Genomic DNA, 25,030 nt, shown 5'->3' on the forward strand with positions numbered 1-25,030 from the left:
TGTCCAGCAGTGAATGCAGTTGCCTAACTTAAAATTTGTCTCTAGTGTTTAATGAAGTACTTAATACTCAAACTTGTTTAGCAACTAGGAAGGGAATTAAAGGCCTTTTTTGTTTGTTCGTTTTAAGCATAGCAAATAGAATGACTTTGAATATCCATGCTGGCTCAGGGAAATTTTTCAATCAATGGAGCCATGAGTTCAAACTTCCCTATCCAATCTTTTTAAGAGACTCTGGCAACTTAAGCCAAGCCACTAAAACCCTTTTGTATTTAAGAAGGAAAAGCAAATCATTCATTTAAAATTTAATCTTTGTTATAATTTGACTTTGTCCGTTTATTCATTCGTTCAGCAGATATTTATTAAACACACACAAGGCACTGTTCTGGTTCTAGGATATAGCAATTAAGAAGACAAAGTCCTTGCCTTTAAGATGAAATTTACATTTCAATGGGGAGACTCAGGCATGTCTGGGTTAGAGGAGTTTGATATTTTTGTGCAGAGTAATCAGGGAAGAGCTCACATAAAGTGACCAGAAAGAAGTGAGGGTGTGAGTTAGGTCAGTCAGCAATGATTGCACGATGGGTAACATTTGAAGATTATTCATTCGTTAACACAAAAAGGGATTATAATCTTAGATCAAATTTATGATAATATCCCAATGTTTCATTTACTTTATACTAACTTTGTATAAAATGAGAGGAATGCTAAGGTGGTTCTGAGGACTAAATGAGGTGCTCTAGATAAAGCACTTAGCATAGTGCTCGTGCGTGGGAAACACCCCATCAAAGTTACTACTGGTGCTCTCTCTTCTCCTTTCTCTACTCTTGCTGCTGCTGCTTCTAACACAGCATACACTTTCCGATATTTTTAAAGCTTGAATAAATTTACAAATTACAACTCTTATAGCAATTTATATCTTTGCTTTTATGATTTTTAAATATAACTTGCTTATTTTATACCAAGTCTTGACTAAGGGTTAACCCTTAATGAAAACACTGCTTCTATTTTTATGCATGTCGTACTTCCCAGAAAATGATGAGGAGGAAATACTACTTGTTCTGTACAAAAAGATTGTGCGGGATGTCTTTATAGTCCTTACCTCTGGTTCATAGCTTTAGGTATGCTGCTAAATATCATCTAAAAATAACTTTTACCTGGCAGTATCACCCTGGGATACTGGATTAGACAGAGCGCTGGCATCTACGTTACTTTTAAAAAGCCTTGGAGGATGCAGAGCAGGCTGGATAAAGCTCAGTACCATCCTGTGTTCTGGGTAGGGGTTGAGAATAGAACTTTAATCTGAAACCTACTGTTTATTATTATTTTTAAACAATATAGTCATCTTGGAAAAGACAGTCCCATGACATTGTGGAGGCTGCTTGCTTCTGGGCTAGTCTAGGTTAGAATGTTCTTGGGATGATTACCAACTAGTTTTCAAGTCTGTACGATACGATAAGGCTATGACAGGACTACTTCATGCAGATGCAAAATAACATGTAAAAAGATATTGATTAGAATTAAGCAAGATTCCAAAGTATTAAGCAAGGAGCGTAACATTTCTAGGTTAGAAGCCTAGTAATGTTGTCTAGGTTGTTTCTCAGGCTGTTTCCCAGGATGATGGGGTTTTCTCTTTGTCTTTGGAATGACTTAAGAGTGTTTGCAAGAGAAGAGAACATAGGGAGAACTCAGGCATAGCTGGGAGCTCTTGAGCTTTCCCTAGAAACTGCAGTGGCTCCATGGATCTGTGTAAGAATTCCAGTATTTTGAAAAATGGTCATAGCAAACCTGCTTTAGATTGCTTTAGGTATACCTGTAGGGCTTGTGTATTTGAAGGGCATTAAATTGACTTTTGCCTTTCTTGCTCTACAATGAACACTTAATTATTTTCAGGTCTGCCCCTGAGCAGCTGTCTGACCTTAGGTGAGTCACTTAGCCCGTCTAGGCCTCATCTTTCTCATCTGATGAATGAGAAATGAGATTAGAGATTCTTTTATGTTCTTTTAAAAATAGCATCTTAGGTTTCTTTCGTTGTATGCACGAGAAAAGGAGGTTAGGTAGAATGTTAATAGATCATTACACTAGGAAAAGTTGCAGAGTTAGCTATTTTGTGACTCATGAGGCAGACCTTAAACATTTTCCCAAGTTTTTATTTATGGGGAATTAATTAGGCCACAGAGTGGAGTTGGGTAATTTTTAAAAACTTTTTGGCTGTCATGATATTTATATATCAAAGTATTTTCCACAAGAACTTACTAATTACAAAAGGAAAAATAGTAATAACTAAACCAAGTGATCAGAGTTAACATCGCTAGTAACAGGGCGGATAGATATCACGTACCTCCTGCTATAATGCTCTAAGAAGGACACACCAGAACTTTGGTGGTAGTCCAGTCTCCAAAATGCATAATTTGAATCTAATCATGAGAAAACATCGGACAAACCCAAATTGAAAGACATTATGCAAAATAATTGGTTTATACTTTTTAAAAATGTCAAGGTTATTATTTTGAACTAACTATACTAAGTAGCTATCGTAAGTCAAATTTCTGGATTAATATAAAAAAACTTCATTTTGTTAAAAAAATAAATTGGGTGCTTTTTGTGGTAGTGGATATAAAGTCACTTGAGTATTCAAGCAAAGCCTGATGACCACCTCTCAGGAATGTTATGGAAGGTCCTTGTTTGAAAAAGCCTTTATCAGGGTTAATGTAGATGGTAAGTTTGAGGTGCCTAGATACAAAAAGAATTCTCCTGGCATTCCTACCTATCGTTCAGACATTAAGCTATGTTGCATATAAGACTAAAGGCGTGTGTGTGTGTGTGTGTGTGTGTGTGTGCACGCGCGCGTATGAGATAAAGTATTTGGTGCAAGTAGAAGCTCAACAGATGTTGAATGCATAAAGCAATGAACGAAAGTATGAATGAATGAAAGGAAACCCCGGTTGAATCTGTACTCAACTTCTTAATGCTATTAGGAGAGAAGAGAGTTGCAGAGTTAAAACCTGTTACCTTGTGCAGGTTTGGAATTCAGTAGAGGTAGGCGCTTATCAGTTGTGTATACCAGTAAAAAAAAAGAGCTCTTGGCATTGATCTTGACAACTAGGAGCTTGGTTGAAGTTTTAGGATGAAAAAAGGGAATTTCTTTCAATTTAGGTAAATTTCTGTTTGTTCTCCTAGCAAGAGAGACTAGAAAAACCAAATCCTTGGATCAGAGCTTCCATATGAGGGCACTATAGTTAATAAGGCAGTGTATTAGCTGCATTAAGACCAGTTTTTAATTTAGAATATAAATATATTTGAGACAGTATTAAAGTATTGATGGACAATAAAAAAGCAGAAAAACTCTAAGAATGCAAGTGCTGCTTTTTGAGCTTTGAAACATTAAAAAAGATGGCTTTGAATGGAGTTATCTGAATCTGTGAAATTTATATCTGTAACCCATATTCTGAAGGGATCCTGGATCTTGGTTACTAATTTTTAAAGCCATCGGGCTCAGGATAAAAATGCCTTATAGTGGCCAGTAAAGCTCTTGAAGTAAGTAAATAAAAAAGGAAAGCCCAGCATGACCCACTAATGAAGATGTGCAACTGTGGTTGATCAGTTGCCCAAGAACTATAAATGCTGTGGACATCATAGGCATACTGAGGGAAAGGAAATAAAATGCCAGCAATATATTATAACTAACTTAGCCCACAGAATCATGTGCATACTTGGAGAGCAAAGCGGGACCCCAGGAAATGGAAGTGTGAAACTGGAGTACTAAGGAGAAGGAGAAGGACTTTATAAATACATGAACAATTGTCAAGTGAGGCTAATGTAACATTTCACACTGGGTAACGGTACTGGAAGTGGCAGCAGGAACAGCAATAGTAATAGGAGGAGCAAAAACATACAGCATTTCCCATGTGCCAGACATTATTCTAAGTACTTCACACATACTAACTCTTAAGACTCATAACATAAGCATTAAACACTATGAGACAGTGTTGTATCATGAAATGAACTGGGGAAGCTCTAGGTAAACTGTCAACTTTCCTAGAAGAGACTATATCATACAAGCAGCATTTCTTACATATGTCTCTTTGACAAAGGAAATCTTTTCACGGTACTTCCTACAAGGCTGGAGCCTCATGGAATGCTCCATTGGAGACACTATCTACTATATGTAAAAGGAGTTTGAAAAATACAGTGTCCTGTCAATCACCTAATTATTGGATATCAGACAGAATTCTTAGGTTCTTTTATTCCATACCAAGTATTTAATGCGGTGTTTCAGACAAATGGTTATGCAGTTATTGCTTGGAAACCTGCATTGGCTAGATGTGCTTTCTCTCAGGAAGACGATGCATTTCACTGTAGAGAAGCTATAATCCAGTGATGACACTTCATTGTATTAATATTAAGGAAATGTTTCTCTTATAACTCCCACCCATTGATGACCTGACTGCTCTAATAATGTAAAGTCCTCTTATAACTCCAAGTTATATGCACTGCAAAAAGAAAAATTAGAATAAAGATGGGAAAATTTAGAGAAAATTTTAAAATTAATACAATAAGTTTGCGGTGAGTTGAATGGTGGCCCTCTGAAAAGATGTGTCTACCCAGGACCTTTGAATGTGACTTTATTTGGAACTATAGGTCTTGGCAGATGTAATGAAGTTAAGGATCTTAAAATGAGATCATCCTGTATTGGGGTGGTCCCCAAATCCAATGACAAGTGTCTTTATAAGGGAAGAGAAAGGGAGATGATGCACAGAGGAGAAGGTGACATGAAGACCAGGCAGAGAGTGGGGTAATGCACCTATAAACCGAGGCACGCCAAAGACTGCCAGCAGAAGTGGGACAGAGGCATGGGATTCTCCCTCCGAGCTTCCAGAAGGAATTAACCCTGCCAACACTTTTGATTTTGGATTTCTGGTCTCCAGAACTGTGAGAGACTAAATTTCTGTTGTTTTAAGCCACCTAGTTTGTGATAATTTTTATAGTGGTTCTAAGGAACTAATACAATGGGATTAAAACAAATATTTAAGTTGCCAAAATACAATTAGATCATATCAAACCCAAGTGCCAAATGGCCAAGGAAAAGATGACGAAAGGCTGAGGATAAGATGAGATCAGAAAATAAGGGCAGATAAATACAGGCGTACTGAATTAGAAGGGCAAGAGGGGAGAAACTAAGTGGATGTTTGAGGACTCTGTATGCGGGGACATAATAAATACCATCCCCTGTTATACCGTAAGGTAACTAATAAATAGTAGTGAGGAAATATTAGGATATTTCAGGAATTACCAGGAATAAGAAAGCTACATTATGTTATATTGAGTTAAACAAATATGACACAAATTCTCCAAGTCCCTGCTTCTGACTAAAAATGAAACCTAAGCACCTTGTCAGATGGCTAATAGAATAATGGGGACACATGGGCAGAAGGAAAGAGACCATACCCAGGGAGAGGCAGCCCAGGCTCTGCTCTGACTTCTGCTTCCTCCTGCAAGGTTATTTGTATGGTCCCAATGACCCATGGTAGCCTTTTGTCAAGAATTGACAATAGCCTTCTTGACAAAAGGCTACCATATCTGTCACCACACCAAAAGGAACATGGCGATCTATATTTTGTTTTAAAACCTATCGATCTTTCTATGCTTTCTTCAGTACCAGCTTAGCACTCTAATACCTGCTATGTCTCACGTGCACCTTAGTTTCTGACTTCACTTATTCAATCCTTTCTGAGCACCTGTTTCATGCAAGGCACTGGGCAAAAGTGCAAGTGAGAATGACAAACAAGGAATCCTGGTCCCTAGGGCTCCAGACAACAATATACCAGAAGAAATCAAACCTATATACAAACAACTGTAATTCTCAAATTACTATATTCTATGTCAACTATGAAATGTATGATTCATAAAATTCTGCCTTCAACCCAGACCACTCTCCTTGGTGCCAACTGCTCACTGAACCCCCGAGTATCCACAGGTGCTGAAACACTGTGCAAAACTGAATGCATTACCTTCTCTTCTAAACCTGTTCTCTCTCTTCTGTTTCCCGGTCAGCCAGTGGTTTCGCCATTTGCCACTTGTCCAGGACACATACTTGGGTACCATACTTGTACTACTTCTATGTCAACTTCTTTATTCAATCAACTCAACCTCTAGAATATATTCACATCTGCCCACTGTCCTCCACTGTCACTGTTCCACTCTTGTCCCAACTGCCCTCATCCCTCTCAGGAACATCTGCAATAGTCTCCTAATTATTCTCCTTTCTGTCCCTGCCTCGCTCCAAGCCACTCCTCATAGAGTAGCCAGTGAGAGTTTAAAACAATGTAAATCAGTTCATGTTATTTTCTGCCTATAAAGCTTCAGTCCATTCCAATTGCAAACATCAAAGGCCACTCACTATGCTCCAAACACGTTGACTGTTTTTAAATTCCGTAAATATATCAGGTTCTTTGTTGCTTGAGAGCCTTCACCCAAGCGACCTCTTCACTGTGCAGTTCCCCTACTGTCCACCACTCCTCACCCTGCCAGCTCTCACAGACCCCTTAAGTTTAGCCTGAATGTCACTTCTTCAAAAAAATCCTTCTGTGACCCCACAGGGTAAATGGGCCCTCCTTTCATACCCTTGCACTTGTGCTTTGGTTTCATAAGGCTTATCAAAATTTGTGATTATTGATGATGGTATTTGTTTTTATCTGTTCCTGTCCACCAGATTGTCTCTTATTCATTATAATAACTCCAGCATCTAGCACAGGCTTGGCACATGGTAAGGGTGGAAGAAATATTTGTTGAATAAAGGAGTGAGTGAATAAATAAGCAAACACAACAAGGTCAGGGGTAAGGCTTCAAAGATGATTTATTGAGTACCCCCCAGTGCTGTGTGTGCCTTGAAATCAGTGCACCAAGCCCCCTTTCACCTGGAGCAGATGAAAGGAGGATGCGGCTACTTCCTCCCAATTCTTTAGACATGGCCAGAAAATGGGTATCCACATTTGAAAACTTTTTTATTCTGTAATATTTCAGAATTAAAGTAGCAAGAGTAGCACAAAGAATTCCCATACACTTTTCATTCAGACTCCACAAATGTTAACATGTTCTGATGACTGGTTTATTAATCTGTGTTTTTTTCTGAGCCATTTGAGAATAAATTGCAGACACAATCCACTTTACTGATAAATACTTCAGTATGTGTTTCCTAAAAACAAAGGTATTCTCTTCTCTTATATAACCACAGTGCAATTATCAAAAGCAGAAAGTTGCATTGATACAGTACTGTTACTCAATCCAGAAAATATATTCAAAAATTGCCAATTGTCCCACTCACATCTTTATAGCAACATATATATACATATTTTATAACATATATAAAAAATGTGTTACTATGTATACATATGCATACATGTGTGTGCATATATATGTGTTTTTTCCTCACCCTATTCCACGATTCAATCCAAGATCACATGTTACATGTAGTTATCATACTCTTCGGTCTCCTTGAATCTGAAACAGTTCCTCAATCTTGTCTGACTTGTTGGTTCAGATTTTTCCCTATTCAAAACTCATTCTCTCCCAGTTAATTTCCCCTCTTCTCCTTATCCTTCCTCCTCAAAGGGCACAGTTATGAATATTTGAATGAATCTAAGTACTACTTTCCTCATTTCTTCTTTAGTTATTAATCCTCACCAATAAACCCTTCCTTAGGTCTCTGCATTCATTCATTTATTCAACCGATCATAACCAAAATCCTACTTCAAAGCAGGCACTATGCAAATATAGCATTGAGTAGGCCAGATGAAAGTCCCTGCCCTCATGGAGTTTACATGCTAGTAGGCGAAGTAGATAATACACTACAAATAATTAACCAGGTAATATGTTAGAAGTTGCTGAGTGCTCTGGGAAAATAACACACTGAGATAATGGTACTCAGAAGTGCTGGGGATAGCTTATGATTTTAACTAGGCTAGTTGGATGATGAAGAACAAAACTGGAGTCTCATTTTCCTTCTTTTTGGCAGCATAGCAGCAAGCTGTTTCAACAGTTCTGAATTAGTTCAACAGTAGAACAGGCTGACACCAGCCACTGGCTCCAGAAGCTACCTTGTCTAACAAGGTCACTTGTGTGACCAGCAAGCTTCTATTATTAGAAGCTTGCATAAATATCCTATCATTATGTAGAGCAGGCTGCTGAAACTTTAACCCCGGTGTATGCAGACCACTTTTGCCCAGTATAAGCAGTAGGACAATGGGAGTTTGAGGGATTGCACGCACTCTACCTACTTCTCTGCTTATGTGTTGCCTCTCCAATAAGCCCTGTTTCTGTCAGCACCACGTGACACTAGTGGCATATGTCCATGACTCTTTTATAGGACATCAGAGTAGGCCCCATTGTAAGGGTTACATTTGAGTAAAAACTCAAGGTGGTGAGAGAAGGAACAGCCAGTGCTAAGGAAGGGGCATGTCTGACATGTGCAATGTGATCAGAGCAGAAGGAGCGAGAGGAAGAGTAGCAGGAGATGAAGTCCAAGAGGTAAAGGAGGCCAGATCACGCAAGACCCTAAAGGACTTTAGCTTTTACTCTGGATGAAATGGGAAGCCACTGGAAGGATTTAGGCAAAGGAGAGATATGGTCTTACTTTAAGTTTTAAGAGGATTATTCTGGCTTCTAGATAGAAAAAAGACCATGGGAAGAGGGGACAAAGCAGGCTCAGGAAGACCAGTGAGGAGGTTTGTGCGGCGATCCGGGTGAGAGATGACAGTGATTTGGACCAACATGTAGCTATTTTGGTGATATATTTTTGAAGGTGATCCAACAGGAGGTTGTGACACATCAGATGTGATGTATAATAGTAAAAGACGACTCAGGGATGACTCTAAGGGTTTTGGCCTGAGCAACTGGCAGATTGGAGGGTTTGTTTTAGGGCTCCAGTGGAAACTAAAGTCTAATCATAGCATTTGCAATTCAGAATGAATCATTTCTGTATCTTTATATAATTTCTGTCTACATCCATCTCTTCACTAATTTATAACCTCCTTTGATGTCAGAGCCTTGCCCATTTATTATATCTCCTATGATATCTTAGCACAGTCCTTGGCACATTAGTAATTGAATAAATGTCTGCCAATTATTTTTAAAGAATGGAAATTTAGAATCAAGTTCACCTCCTGAAAAACCATATGCCTATAAATAATCAGAAATCCCTGTGTAATGGCAAATGATCTAATTTTCTATAACTATAGGAAAGACCTTATACTTACTTTGTTTTCTTGTTAATGGCTTTATATGTGTATACTGTGTAGCACTGAATACTATTATAAGTAGATGTTTATTTTTTTGAATACTCCTAGACATAAGTTTTCTTTGTTATGTCTTTGAATTTCAGGTCAACAGAAATTTGTTCGCTTACCACATGTCAGCATTCAATTAAATGAAATCTGAATTATTCCTAGTTTTTTTCAGTGATAACGTATAAAATATACAATAAAAACTAAACAAGGGATTTTTAGTCTATTTGGTGGAGATAGGGAAACAGATATTTGATACTATGTCTGTGAATCTTTCTGGGAGTCCAAATAGAAGATGTGCCTGAGTTCTAAAATAAAATCAGGGTAAGGATCACAAATTTAAATTAAACATTCATTAAATCCTCAGCATGTTTTCTGCTGTTAGGCCATCTGTAGACAATCTTGGCAAAAAGAACCTCCTAGACTGCTCATCAAAGCATCCCACATAGGAGCATGTTCTTTAGGAAAACCTCTAGGGCCACTGCTGGGTGTGGACCCAAGTGATCACTGTGTTGATGGTACCATTGGTCCAATGGCCTGATATTCTCACTAACAACCTTTTGTTACAAAAATGAGTGTGAACATGTGTGCTTGTTACAATTAAAAGCTGAGTGTTAGGTAATGTCTATCCCAGAGAATAGTTAGCAAATGCTTAGGGTAATGTTCTTTGATACATGCAATGGATAATTGTTAGTTCAAAAATACTTCAGGATTTGATAGCCAGTACCTTAAGGAAGAGTGTTGATTGAGCTTGGTCTCCACTGTGTACAAATTTCAAATGTTACTGAAAATTGAGTAAATTTTCATTTGCTCATAAAAATTAATAACCCGATTAAGGCAGAACATAATACTCAAAAGCAATGCTTAGCCTTGACAACAAAAGTACAGGCATCAGATACCAAGTCACTAGTCCTTTTTTTTTTTATCATACTGTAAACACTGTGTTCTTTTTTTCTTTAATTGACATTCTTCTGTATTCTGTGGTTTTATCTTCTCAGTCAAGTCTCAGAACTGAATAATATCCACTAATGATTTGTCAGTCAGTTATTATGGCTATGCTGATAACTTCTATTCCCAATTTATTTGTTTTACAGATAACTTTTGTTTCCATTAGATAATGTTAGTACTTCAGGTTTTGTTTGTTTAACTTAGAAAAGTTGATAACTAATATTTGACTGTACTCTTAATAGTTGCTAATTGGAAACATTAAGTCATTAAATTAGGAGCCACTCATTTGCTAATAATGCCTCCATGCATGTTAGCCCAGTTGAGAGCTAAGTATCCCACACAGACAAAATAACCAGAGACCTGTTTCAGTGTGGTGGTCTCCCTGAACAAGGTTCGCCCTTGTCTGTGCTAATATGGAGTTGAAAGTGTTTGAAGAAGGAGGAAAGTTAGGCCCTTAAAGGAAGCATGTAGTTTGCAAACGATTACTTCAATGATAATGGTCTCAATAATTGATTTGTCTAAGTGGATACCGATGAATAAAAGAGTTCTTGCTCAAGAAGCTTTCAAAACAGCATGATAAAACTAGCAGGCAGGCTATCTATATCAGGCAGTGAATAAAGGGTCCAGAAGATGAGGATCACCTCAACATTCCCATTTGAATGTCACTGTTAATGGACTCTTTCTAATTTTATTCCAGAACCTGCATCTACCAATAATTCTCACATTAGGGATTTCATGGTGTGGTTGAAGGAGTTTGATGAAAAAACCATGCTTCTGTGTATGTGTGTGGAAATAGGTAGATACATTCTCAGTATGGATATAAATATATTTTACAGGTTAAATCATTCTGTAAAATATTTTTGTCAAATACCTTATTTGGATATTACTTACATCTAGATTTAAATCCATACTTTCCTAGGGAAACATATTATCTTTTACTGTTGTCTCAGTAGGTGGCAGGAATTCAAATGCTGTTTTTCCAACTCAAAGGAATTAAGGACCCAAAGGCAATGAACATTGATATATAGGAAGAGTGGCAACAATAAGTCATGCTACAATGCATAGGAAAGTAGAAAGCATCCCTACCAATCTTTAAAATGTTTGGCTGAGAGCTATAGCTGGATGGCAGGAGAAACTGATTAACCTTCTACTCCTTAGGATATTCCTCAGACATACAATCTGGCTAATACTATGAGGCATACAGTATTTAATAGTTGTTCATCTCAGAAAAAATTAGTTATTGTAGGAATATCACTGATAGATTATGACTCTCAGGAAGCCTGGGGAATAGAACCTGAATGTAGTTCACTTTCTTTACTTTGTGTTTTGCCGGCCTTTGTTGGACGTCTTACTGAGCAGGTTAAGTGAGCAGAAGATGAGCTAAATGAATAGGAAGAGGAGACATGAACATCTTGCAAAATTAAATACCCTGTCGAGATACTTGTCCATTTAGCAACTTTAATCGCTTAGCACTGGGCCTCATCCTGTGGGGGATGTGGAAGCAACATAAGAACTGGCCTCCCCACCCCCAAAATCAACGTCTAATTGGAGCTACAACGTGAGAGCACAGGCAGTAATTAAACAACAGAGGTGGAAAGTGCCATGATGCAAGTGCTGAACAGATGACTAGGAAAGGACAGAGAAGGGGCCAAGTGTTGTTTGGATGGTCACAGAAGGCTCCTGGGAGGGGTCTGAGCTGGGCTTTCGGGACAGGGAGGTTAAGGTTAGCAGAGGCCACCTGAAGGAGCAACATTCCAGAATGAGCTGGTTTTGAGTTGGAAATGTAGCTGAGGGCCTCAGAGGGTAGTAGGAAGCTGGTCTGGGTGAAGAGAGCTAATGTGGGAGGATTATGATAGATGTGGTTAAAAGGCAGGAGTGGCCAGATTACAAATTTTCATGGAATTCTGGTCAAGAGTTTGGATTTCATAATTTAGCAAATGGCATGATGGAATCTACACAGCGTGAGTAGCTGGGAAGCAGTATTTAAAACAGAATGGAGAAAAGTTGAAAGCAAGAAGACCAGTTGGGAGGCAGTTGTCTGAGGTTACAAATGGCAGAAATACCTGGATTGGGATGGTGCAGCTGAGAAGTAGTGGAGGATTAACTTCATCTTGCAGAAGAAGAAGGCTTAGAGAGTGAACAGGAAGGGCCAGTGTACTGACTTTGCACGGGTGGTTTGCAGAGAGGATAGTGGAGTTCTTGAAAGGAAGAGAAGTAGGAGTTTGAAATAGATTATAGGGAATATGAGTTTGGTTTTCGACTGGTTAAATCAGACATAATGCCTGTACTTCAAAGCAGTGTCATGAACACATTTGAAGTCACAGAATGGAATTCAGTGAGGAGCTAAGGCATATCTAAGAATCTGTCCCATTCATCAGGAAAAAAAATTAGTTTAGACTGAAGCCAGTAGAGGAGCCACAGCCAACCATGAGGAATTAGTTGGAATTATAATGTCTTAGGTAAAATTTAATAAGATTCAAATTCTAGCTACTTGATATGAATGCAAATGATTATAAAGCTTTAGGGATAGATGAAAAACAAGGGTAGCACCCTGATATTATGTCACTGAAGCAGAGATTTAAGTCCTTTGGTGAAGCATTACTCATAGTACTTTTGAAATGTGTAAGATATTTTAAGATTACAGACAGGTTATCTAATCCAATTTATCTACCTATTGTTGAGGTTACTTAAATTGCATTTAATTGTGTTTTCATTGCTTTCTCATTTCTTCCTTCTAGAGTGAACTTATCTCTTGTTATATTCAGACACTTAGCTTAAATTACCTTCATTAGAAATTTTGGAAAAATAGAATCTTTTATTTCTTTATGAATAAAATAGTCTGAAAGAGAGAATCAAGGATGGACACTTAGAAAACAGTTCAAGGAGAAAATTCTAATACCTATCAGAAGTAATGTGTAAAACGAGAGCTTCTAATGTAAGTTCTCAGAGACATGGGATAAGGAATCCTGGCACCAGATTTTCTGCCAAATACAGAGCTAGGTGTGCACCATTTACTTTGTTAAATTAGAGAGGGCATCCTCTCTTCTCTCTAACAGTGGTATATAATAGGCTCAAGAAAATGAAAGTGTACCAGTCCTATTGCATGGCGGTAATGACTTGGGCTGATTGTAAAATTAGTTGTAATGGCATGTATCATTATCTTTTAAAATAAAAATGTACTGTGAATGTGCAATGAGATAGAAAAGAAACTTGATTATCAACAGGTATATACTTCAAGGTAGGTGAAAAGTAAACATAGAGGCTATTCATGACAAAAAGAAAATGTGTCATGGATGTATCAGTGTGAATATTATGAAGGCTCCAGGATCCATGATTCCAAGAATAACTGAACTCCCTCCAAATTCCTTTGGCCAGTCTGCTTGAGTGGTGTCTGGGAATCTCCTTAATAAGGTACTGCCATTCTTAGGTACCGCTAGAAACCCTTCCTGATGAGAGTATTAACTTTGGAAGAATTCTGTGGCTCTCAAGTCAAGCCACAGAGTTCTTCTGTGCACCTACCACTCTTCTTCAGGTACCTCTACAGGCACCTATACAACTCAACCTGCTAACCATGGGGCCATTGCAATGTAAAGGAAAGCATGGTTAAATTCTTTCTCCCAGTATTTATTCTCCCCTTCTTTCATATAATAGATTATTCAGTTGGGCTATGTCTGCCCAGAAAAAAAGACTACATTTCCCAGCCTCCCTTGCAGTTCAGTGTAGCTACATAACCAAGTTCTAGCCAGTAGAATATAAGCAAAAGTATGGTAATGATTTGGGCTGAAAAGAGGCAGACTATATTAGAAAGTTATATGAACTCATTCTCTGTTGGCTTAGCCCACTTTCACCTCATCATTGGTTGTAGAAAACTTTTTGTAACAGTTTAGATTAGGTCTAGGTGCAAGTGACAGAACCCGTAAAGCCATTGGCTTAAATAAAGATAGACAGTTATTTCGCTTTCCCATAAAATCCAGGAAGTAGGCAGCCCAGGGCTGGAGGGAAGGGCAGGTCATCTCTATTCCATGAAATCTTTAGTGACCTAGGTTCCTTCGGGCTCATGCTCTGTCATCCTGAAGGTGAGACTTTCTTCCTCAGGCACCAAGATGATAGCTCTCGCATTCCAGACAGCAGGATACAATAACGAACCATAAAGAAGGGCAAAGGCGCCCACTGTCTTGTTAGGAAAGATCTCAGAAGCCACCTTGCTATACTTTTGCTTATATTCCACTGGCCAGAACTTGGTCATGTAACTATACTGAACTGCAAAGGAGGCTGGGAAATGTAGTCTTTTTTCTGGGCAAACATAGCCCACCTGAATAATCTATTATATGAAAGAAGGGGGGAATAAATACTGGGAGAAAATATATAACCATGCCTTCGTTTTACATTGCAATGGCCCCCTGGTATTAGCAGGTTGAGTTGTATAGGTGCCCACAGAGGTACCTGAAGGACAGTGGTAGGTGCAAAGTAGTGCAGCAGTAGCTAAGAGCATGCACCTTAGAGTCACACTACCTGGGTTGGATTCCAGGTTTTTCTCAGATGTAAAGGGGGAAAAACAGTTAGTACCTTTTTCTTAGAGTTATTGTGATTATTAATTGAAATACTGACATAACACATTAAGCATGGTATCTAACACTTCAGAACCATCTGATAAATGTTATTAGTTCTTACTATTAAGAGTAAAATGAAAAGGTTTTGAGCTTCCACATATCTATAACTTTCCTGTGCATCCGTACAACATGGAGGATATATTTATTTTATTTTCCAGATATGATAAGATACAGAGTATTTTTGTTTCTAATTGAATTTCCCTCCTTTGAAAATAAGCTAGCCATGTGCATGGTTGATGGGGGGTGGTTCCTAACAAATCATATGAGTAATTTTTTAAAATTTTCTATGGATTCTGCATGTTTCATTGACACCATCCTGCAGGCTCTTACTTCTTCATACTAGTTTTGATGTGAAGCATATTTTTACATTAAGAATTTACAGGATCCTCCTTTCTACTGATGTAACAAAGTGGGAATTGGGCACATCACGAGGAGGCCATCCTTGGATGGATGGGATTCAAAGATGGCAACATGGAGTGGGTATGCTGTGTTTGCCTAGAAAAGGATAGAAAGCTCTGAATTGCAAAACTCATGTCAATTGAAATGTATAAGTTTGGCTTGTTCTTCATTTAGAAATGGTGATAGAAAGACTATACTTTCAGGGATCATTTCTATAGTTTGTTACTAGAAATGGTGACAGAAAAGAAGTGGATGAAAAACGAACCTTGGTATTCCAACGTTGATGTGACAATTTTCTTTTGATTACAGATGACAAAATAGTTGTATTAAGATTTTTTTCTTTGCCAATACCTAAATGCTCTTTTGCTTTTCTTTTTCTTTGTTTCTCTAAGCCCCTTCTTTGTTCTGTGGCTTTTCTTTTGTAACTCCTCCAGACTACAGCTTTGTTCCCCCTTCTTCCACTCCTTTCTGGTCAGGTACTGCTTTACTGCTTTTATATGTCTCTTCAACTTGCTTCTGTTTGCAAATAAAATATTTTGACTTCTATGTATGGCTTCTCATATAGACACATCTCCTCACAGACGGTCCCTCGAGTTCCATTACCACCATGCACTTTTCTCTGTCATAAAGTCATTGTTTGTCATGACATTTCACTTCCCTGGTTTCTGCGTGTGTGCTCATGCCATGTATTTTAGTGAGACATTTTATGATGTGTCTGTTGGGGAGAGGTTGGGGAGGGATGGGGATTTGGAAAGATAAAGGGGGCTGAAGTGCTCCCTTCATCCCCCTTTAAAAAGTAAAATCATTTTTTTCCCTTGAGGACCAGGAATTTTAGTTGAGAAAAGCCAGTGTTTGTGTATTTCCATTAAGAAAATAAATAGGATCAGAAGCTCAGCTTTGTCTCCAAATATAAGAGTCAAATTTGGTCCACATTTGCTTGAAAGGATGACCGGTGGCCACCAGTTCTCCCCTCTTCAGTTTGTGCAGAGGCATTTTGGTCTTGATTTCCATCATTAGCCAGAGAGTATAATGGCTGTTTATGTGACATTTAAGGGAGGACATTATGGCTAGGTAAAGTACATTTTAAAAAATTAACCTGCAAGTCCCAATAAAATCATAGAATTGAGAACTAAAAAGACCTTGGACGTCATCTAGTACAAACGTTTCATTTTATAGATGAGGAAAATGTGGCCTCGAGGTGTTAAGAGACCTGTGCAAGGCCACACAGTTAAGGTGATGATTGGGCTTTTCCATCACAGGGGGGTTTTTATGTGCACTGACTTTAAGAGTAGTGTGTCCCAGCAATGAGACAGTTTTCAGTAAGAAAACTATTAACGTGGTTTGTGTCCTGAACAGTAAAATAAAATGACCTATTTTCACTCCCTTTACAGTTCTGAAATCTACAGCATTGCCATTCGTTTATCTTATGATCGACACCTGGAGACTAAAAAAAATTTCTGTCCTTACAAAGCCATGAATAATAGGCCGGAGATCCCTGTCACCAAGTGGGCAGGCTCGTCCAGGGTAACATGGGTCGTAACTTTGGCTGCCTGGGCACTGGGAACTATTAAAAATACAGATGGGTGGCGTTTCCCATTTGTCTCTTTTTCTTACACTTAAGTTCCTTTACCATTTAAGATTTATAAAGTCCCACCAATCTCAGATGAGTGATTCTCAGAATCACTGAACATATAATTGAAAACACTTTATAACCCCAAAGAGCAACAGGTAGAGAAGTTAATATAAAATGTGTTATGAAACACTAGAGACTGACAAACATGTGCAGCTTGAATACAGTTTTCGTTTCAGAACAGGGTGGGCAGAGACAGGGAGAAAGTTAGTTCCTCTCTTACCATCCAAAAAAGAAAAAAATGAACCAAGGAGGTGAACACCTTGACATCTTGTTTCTGGTTAGATACTTCAGTAAAGGTTTTCTGAAAGGCATTATTTGTTTGAAAGGAAGAAGATATATGGATGGTGTTTGTGTGTTCTTTCTGGACCTGATTCATGCTTCTTCACATAAGTGGAATTATATATAAAACAATAACTGAGTTTTTCCCCAAATAGTTTTAACATAAAAAGCCTAGTTAGTAGAAGGTACCACTTAACCAGAAATGATGACATGGATTTGACAGGAGACTTTCATCAGAGTTGTTTTGAGTAGTAGTCAAAAAAGTTACTAGATAAAAACATAAACCTTTACCTTTAAGGTGCTAGTTAGAAATAGATTACTGTGCCATCAATAGGAAATTTATGCCAAAGTTATTTTAGAGTCCATCTCCTGAGATAGTGACTTAGATATTAAACAGTTTTTTATTTACTTATTTTTAAATAAGTAAATAAATATTTTATTTACTATTTTTAACAAAGTCTAGTCCCTATTTTGAAGTTCTTATGAAGAATGTGAAAAAAGAACAGTGGTTCTTTAAATGTTATGAAATGAATCTGCCTACATCTGATTGAATTGAAACAGCAATTCTGCTGCTTTCAAGCTGCTCTGCCATTGTCGCTGGTCCGTAACGAAATCATGACTGTGCATTTGATAGCATCAGTAACATTCATCTGATTAGGTTCTTCTGGTTGTTAACCAACGTCCCACCAACCCTGACTCCCCATCATCTTCTTATAGTATTGAGTCCAAAAGTGCTGGGCATCGCCATCGCTCGGTATGACTTTTGTGCAAGAGATATGCGAGAATTGTCCTTGTTGAAAGGAGACGTGGTGAAGATCTACACAAAGATGAGTGCAAACGGCTGGTGGAGAGGAGAAGTAAACGGCAGGGTGAGTTGTCCTCTCCGAGTGGTGGTGCACGTGAAGGAAGGGGATTGGGCAGGGGTTGCCACCCATTGTGGTGCCGGGGAGAAGCCTCTGGACCATGTTGCAGCCTTCAGCCCGCAGCCCCCTGGCCTCTGGAGACTGCACCTTGCCCACACCAGCCACTCTCCAGTTATGTGTTGAATGAATACACTAGTGGCATAAATAAAGTTCACCAAGCAAGTTGGTGGCTTTCTCTTTGGAAAAGAATTGAGGAGCATTTCAGTTCTTTTTACACCGAAGCCTTAGAGCATAAACTTTATGTGTATTGCAAAATCTCTGCAAGAGCTACTGATCTAAATTGGTGAGAATGGGGCATAGTACCTCTGTCTTTTCATCCCGCTATACGGCAGAAATAGGAATCATGATGCAGTAGAGCCCCCAGTATTACATTTAATTTGCATATTTATTTGTGTGCTAGAGGATTAGAATACCGTTTAAGCTTATTTTATTCCTTTTTCTCTATCATTCACTCTATTAGGCTTCTAAGAGCAGTTAAACCAATCTTCTTTACTTACAGCGGGCATAAAACCCTAGCTTAATTGGGGTGTTATGAAAACAAAATACTCTGTAGAATTCTTTGAAGTGCCAGGTAAAAAGTCGTGTTACAATGTTGGTTGCTTTTCTTTTTTAGGTGGGCTGGTTTCCATCCACGTATGTGGAAGAGGATGAATAAATTCCAATCCAGCGTTGTGCCCTGCACCAAAAATGTCAGAGAAGGGATAAGCAGAAGCCTGCACGGCATTGTGAATTAACTAAAGTGTTTAAAAAGCTGCATTTCTGGCTGTTCAACATCCTCCCTCCTTAACTCCTCCTAAGTCTTAATGCTGGGATTTCTAAAGATGCTGGTACTGACAGATTAATGGCTTGCCCTAGAGCTGTGCAAGAAACAGCCTGCCAGTCTGTCATTGTCAGGGACCAGGGCAAAGCCAAACGCTGCTCTTCCCCAAAGACCTCTGCGCACACATTGGTTCGTGTTTCTCCTTACTTCATCTGGTCAGACACCACAAAGGCCAGCCATTAGTAAGTGTTTAACGCATATTTACTTTATTCTCGCATGCCATTCACCAGAATTTTTGGTGACACAAAGAAGCAGAAGTTTAATTTTGCTTTTCCCAGTCTGAAGAAATATTAAGAGTTCTGCCGTTTGGGCAGCTTACTGGAAAGATCCAGCGTTACTTGTCTTAAATTGTCCAACAAGGTGACTCATACCCAGCAAACACTTTTACCCCCAGATCAGATTTTACTCATGATAAAATATAAAAGGCAAATAAATGCTCAGGTTTGCATCATAAGTGATATATCCCTGAAGGGTTTTAATTATTCATTTGATGTCCTGATTATATTTGCGAACTTCCTTATGAAAAGTGAACAAAAGCACATAAAAGGGAGTGTCTTCATATTAAATCTTCCTAACCTTCATGATTTCATAGGTTATTTTGGCGGCGTAGCCTTTATGAAATAATCTTGGCTGGGTATATTTTGGGGAGTTACCAATTACCTGAGTAAGGTGGCGTTGTTTACAGAAACAGATCAAGGGCTACATAATTCATGGAAGTCATTTTATAGTGGCAGTGTCTATTAACACATGCCTTTCCCTGCTCTCTCATGCCCCAAAAAAGACCTAGGATGTATTAATATTTTCTGATTCCCACATTTTCTTGGAGCACAAACAACTTTGTTGCGGAATTTGTAAGGAAAGCCCAACAGGGTCCTTTATGCATTTCTGGGACAGAAGGAGGGTTATCGGGGCTTTTGTGGGCTTCCAGCTTCTCTCAGTCTACCCCTCCGCAGCCCTTTCTGAGAGTGTATTAACTGGAGGGAAAACCATGTTGCCGTGCATTTGTTTTAGCAAGCCTTTACTTTTTTCTATGTGAAGCGTCTCATTATGTTCTTCCTGGGACGCACAGAGTCCCCAGTCAAGGCAGCCCAGTTAAGTCACTGACTTGGCCCTCTCTTCCTGAAATATTTCCTCCATCGCAGAAGTCATGTTCTGACAAGATTCAGAGAAAGTGTTTTGCATTTGGGGAAAACAAAACTTATAAGCATTAACTTAACAGAGCGGAACTAGAAGCATTCAGTTCTGAAATTTTAGATTGTCTCTGAGATGCGGTGGGTGTGCCTGCCCTCTCTCCAAGTCACTTGGGTGCCGAACTTGATGTTCAGTGAACCCGTCCCCTTGCTAGAGCCCTTCGTGGGCTACGCCTTTGCATCTAGGATAGAGTCAAGACCTTTACCTCAGAATTATGTAAACTGTGATTGTGTTTTAGAACAATTATTTGCTAAAATCAGTTAAGTTTTTGTATATGTGTACATGATTATGAAAATGTATTTTATAAAATGTTCTGTACAGGAAAGTTACACCCCCTAAGGTGTACTGTTGGAGTGGATTCCTTCCCATAAAGTCTTATCTGTGGCTCCGTGTCTCGGGAATGTTTTGTCTGTTACCGTCAGCCAAATGTCGTTATGAGGAGAGCAGCTTCACACAAATGGAAACGCTCCTGTGTGCACAGTATTGTAGCATGTATTGTTTATTTTAGTCAATAGACTCCCCTTGCAAATGGTGTTTGATCTTCCTGTTGCATTTCATGGGCCTGGGGGTTTCCTAGCAGAGGATAGTAGCGCCCCTGTTTGTGACATTACCAATGACATCTTTGTCTACGTTTAGTACTTCGTATTGGAAACTTTAAATGCTGCGGATTTGTGTAGAGTTCTAATACCAAAGACAGAAGTAACTGTTTTCCATATACTTTGTCTTGCCTGTATGCAGCCCTGTGTAATATGGTGGTAAATTAGAGTGGTGTTTCACTTTGTAATATTTTGTAAATATGTCAATACAATAAATAGTTACTACTCGCCATCAATTGATTTCTCAAGAATTGAGTTGTCTTTTTATTGAATGATTCCGTAACTCGCATCTGCCAGCCTCAGGATTAACATGGGGACACAGGCCCTCGTTTTGGCCAGGTTTGCTTCAGGATGCTGCCTCAGCTATGAATGGTGAACTCCAAAATAAACTCAGAGGTTGCAGATAGCATCTAATGATATGTGCACAGTGTGCCACACCCTGTTCTAAGTGCTCTGTGTGACCAGCAACACCCCGGCAGGCAGAACCCTCTATTGTCTCCATTTTCAGATGAGGAATCTGAGATACATCAGGAAATTGCTGCTTTCCCGAGGCCACACGGCTGGTAAGTGTCCAAGGTGGACTCCCACGTGGGCAGTCGGGCTCCAGAGCCCGAATAACCACTACCCCATCCTGCCACACTTCATAGGGCAAGAGACAGATTGGGTTATGTTTTTAAGCTTGCTTAGCCAAGAGGAAATTGTTAGACATCGAATAGTGGTTTAAACAATTGAAGGTTAATACACAATTCAGAAATATTCCACTACTCCTGCCCCCTGAAAGAAAACTCCAAACGGATACTGCCTAGAGAGATTGGTGTCCAACTGAGCTATGCTTTTTCTATTTTGATTCAGCTTTGGCACTAGAAAATAATGACCACTAAGCCAGAGAGACTTGGAGTCAAGTTTCCTTTGGCGGAGCAAGCCGGCAGGTAATTCACAGGGTGGAAGCTGCCTTAAGGCGGGGCGGGGGGAGGCACATTCCTTCTAAGGACCAGGAAAGGCCAGTTCCACAGTAGGAGCTTCTGCTTGACTTCATCAACACAACCGTGCTCAGAAACAGAAAATTCCCCCTATCGTCATTATGATACCGTGTGTTACACAGCCCTCCATGTATTTGAGAAGCCAGGTTCCCTTGGTGTCTTTATCGCTTCTCTTTGACATATTAATATTCACGTGACTTTTAGACCTTGTATCACATCATCACAGACCACTGCTGTCAACTGTGGTGAGAATTGCCCCCCTTAATTTGTTAGTTAACATGAGAATTTAGCCTTTGTAAAGTTTTAACATCAGTCAGACCTGGGTTCAAATCCCAGCTCTGCCATTGATTTTTCTGAGCATCAATTTCCTCTTCTGTAATAAAGACATAATTAAAAGTGCTTGAGAGAGCTGTTACGAGGAATAAACAATAACACATTAAAAAGGCCCCAGGTAAAGAACCTGGCACATAGTAGGAACTCAAGGAATATTGGTCTCCCTACCTTTAGGAACTATAAAATACTCGGGGACCAAATTCTGTACTATTGCAAGCTCATGCTTTGTTTCTTACACATGGTTTAATTTTCAGCATTGAAATGATAGAGTGAAAGGTATATGTTCAGGAAGATTAATATGCATACCAACAAACAATCTCAGAAGCTGAATTTAATAGCTCCACATTATTTTGACTAGGGAAATGGAATTTTCACACAGCTCATAATCAGTTAGAGTGAGTCTATTAGTCACTTCATTTTTCACGGAAACTAGTTTTCTGGGACTGTTGGACTCTGACTAGAAATGTCCTGCCCCCACATCTGGTCTGGCAGACCTTGGAAGGCACCTCATTGTAAGTCATAAACAAGTCCCAGAAAGGAGGTCGAAATGGAATCCTCGTTTCTATACATTAAACCACAGTGGAAGAAACAGTGATAAAACAAAAATCTCCTTTTGAAGTACTCTAGACGCTGGCTCTGTTAGCAAGTTCTAGAACTTTTAGGCCCAATGTGACTGTATGACCAAGGCACACAGCCAGACAGAGGGAGGCCTTAGTGCAGAAATAGAGCGAACACATAAGTCACTTCACACCCTGTCCTTCAGTGGACGTTGGGGTCCGGGTTGAGTCCTGAGTAAGGGGAAGGTGAACTCCAGAATGGCCAGTGCCCAAGGTCACGCAGATGGAAAATGATGGCAAAGTCAACTCAGCCCCAGCTGTCCTGGATCCAAGTCAAATAAAGGCTCTTTACATTTGTCTATGATACATCAGCAAACAGGACCTTGTGATTTTCCAGAATTATTTCTACAATTCCTAAGGCCTTTCTTCTGGGAATCATCCAGGGAGCTGCTGGGATCCTAGGTCAGGGTCACGATCCTTGTACCTCTTGCTGTCACCCTGTACTGACGAGTTTCAAACGTGTCAATAAACATACTAGTGTCTCGAGAGTCTGATCGCTGACCGTGTGTGGATTTTCTAGTGAGTGGAATGACCTCTCCACAGAAAGGGAAAAGTGCATTGTTGGTTTTTTCCCCCCAATGATAATTTAGGGTCTGTCTCCTTTTTTCATTTAGACGTGTCTTTTTTTTCCTTTTGGTACTGGTACCCTCTAAACAGTGTGCTGGAGTGCGCCGGGCATTTGTTGTGTATGATCTCATTTATCTCCTGTAATCCTCCGAGAGTCCGTTAAAGATTGGTATCATCCCATCTTTTAATCATGAAAACTCGAGCCCTCGTTGAGTAACACTTGTACACTAGAGCTGGTTTTTAAGGCTATTTGACCTGATTTACTATGCTATATGATTTCTCTCTCTGTCAAAGAAACAGCATAGACTAGTGGTTAAGGCCTCAGCCTTTGAACCAGACTGTCTGGCTCTACCACTTATAACTGTTTGACCTTGGACAAGTTGCTTACAATGCTTGTTCTTCTGTTTCTCCATAGTTAAAATGAAGGGATGGTAGTACATTATTTCAGAGTTTTTGTGAGGCCTAAATGAGATAACATCTGTAAAATGTTTAGAAAATTGCCTGGCAGAGAGTAGTAGACATTCACTAAACAAGAGAGTTTTTAAAATTGCATTTTGGCCACCATTTTAAATATACATACAAAAGTAAACGTTACAATTTTTTGTTTGTTTTGTTTTGTTTTAGAGACAGGGTTCGCTCTGTCTCCCAGGCTGCAGTGCAGTGGTGTGACCACAGGTCACTGTAACCTCAAACTCCTGGGCTCAAAGTGATCCTCCCACCTCAGCTTCCGGAGTAGCTGGGACTACAGGGTATGGTACAAATTTTAAAAGTTACCTCAGGTATTAAAAGGAACCACTCCCTTTGAATGTATATTCACCTATGGAAGAAACATCTTGAGTTAACTTTTCGCATTAGTAATGCTTTAAAAATGATGCACAATGGAGCACGAATCAAATGCTCTACTAGAGCATGGTGTATCAGTTATCTGCTGCTACATAACAAATTCTGCACTCCAAAACTTTGCAGTTGAAGACAACAAGCATTTATTATTTCACAGTTCCTGTGGGTCAGAAATCAGAGAGTAGATTAGCTGGGAATTTCTGGCTTAGGATCTCCCATGAGGCTTCCATCAAGGTGTCGGCCAGGCTGCAGTGATCTCTGGGCTCAACTGGCAGAGAATCTGCTCCCAAGTTCACTCATGTGGACCTCTGCACATGGCTGCTTCACAGCATGGCAGCTGGCTTTTCCCAAAATAAGCATCCAAGAGTAAAAGGGCGAGAGCACTGGAGATGAAAGTCTTTTTATAACAATCTCAGAAGTGACAACCCATCGCTCTGCTCTATTCTCTCCCTCAGCATGGAGTTACCGGATCCAGCTCATGCTCAGGGGAGGGGAGTACACAAGGGCTGAACACCAGGACAAAGGGATTGTCGGGGGGCCAGTCTCACAACAGATGGGTAAATTGGAGGGTCATGGAAGCCAAATATGAGGGTCTGAAAGGCATGAGTCACTTAAGAGAAATTTAGTTGAATCTAAATTTAGTTCTTTATAAAAAACAATTTCCTGTTGATTCCTTAAATCAACATTTACTCAAAAACCTACCTAAGGAGTACAAGGAACACTATTATCTGGGTGATGGGCAGTTTTAACTCTGACTCGAGCATTCCAAACTGGTCCCTGTAACCAAAACACTTGTACCCCCATAATACTTTGAAATTAAGAAAATACATACACTTACTGAACCTACTCTGCCAGCCTCCACAGGGGGTACAAGGATGAATAAGAGAGGGTGGTCTCCCCAGGGAGCTCATTTTCTTTGTCCTTTCTCATTTAGGAAATGCCCTCCCTGAGGCTTAGCGTGCTGGGAGAGGGAGAGGTGTCCAACTTGTAAGAAGGCGCTCAGTGCAAGCAGCAAC

General features: G+C 39.4%; 1 protein-coding gene and 1 pseudogene across 1 annotated transcript in view; both read left to right on the top strand.

The window, feature by feature from the left end:
- The window catches only part of VAV3 (vav guanine nucleotide exchange factor 3), a 363,845-nt gene extending 342,943 nt beyond the window's left edge, over positions 1-20,902 (top strand). Inside the window, exons 26-27 of the mRNA XM_069479072.1 lie at positions 17,865-18,016; positions 18,684-20,902. Coding sequence (XP_069335173.1) covers positions 17,865-18,016; positions 18,684-18,725 — 194 coding nt within the window. The 3' untranslated portion in view covers positions 18,726-20,902. The remainder of the gene's footprint in view (positions 1-17,864; positions 18,017-18,683) is intronic.
- On the top strand, positions 15,423-15,560 carry LOC138390960 (small nucleolar RNA U3; annotated as a pseudogene).
- Positions 20,903-25,030: the final 4,128 nt, after the last annotated feature.

Source organism: Eulemur rufifrons, chromosome 8, assembly GCF_041146395.1.
Source record: "Eulemur rufifrons isolate Redbay chromosome 8, OSU_ERuf_1, whole genome shotgun sequence".
Taxonomy (NCBI): Eukaryota; Metazoa; Chordata; class Mammalia; order Primates; family Lemuridae; genus Eulemur; species Eulemur rufifrons.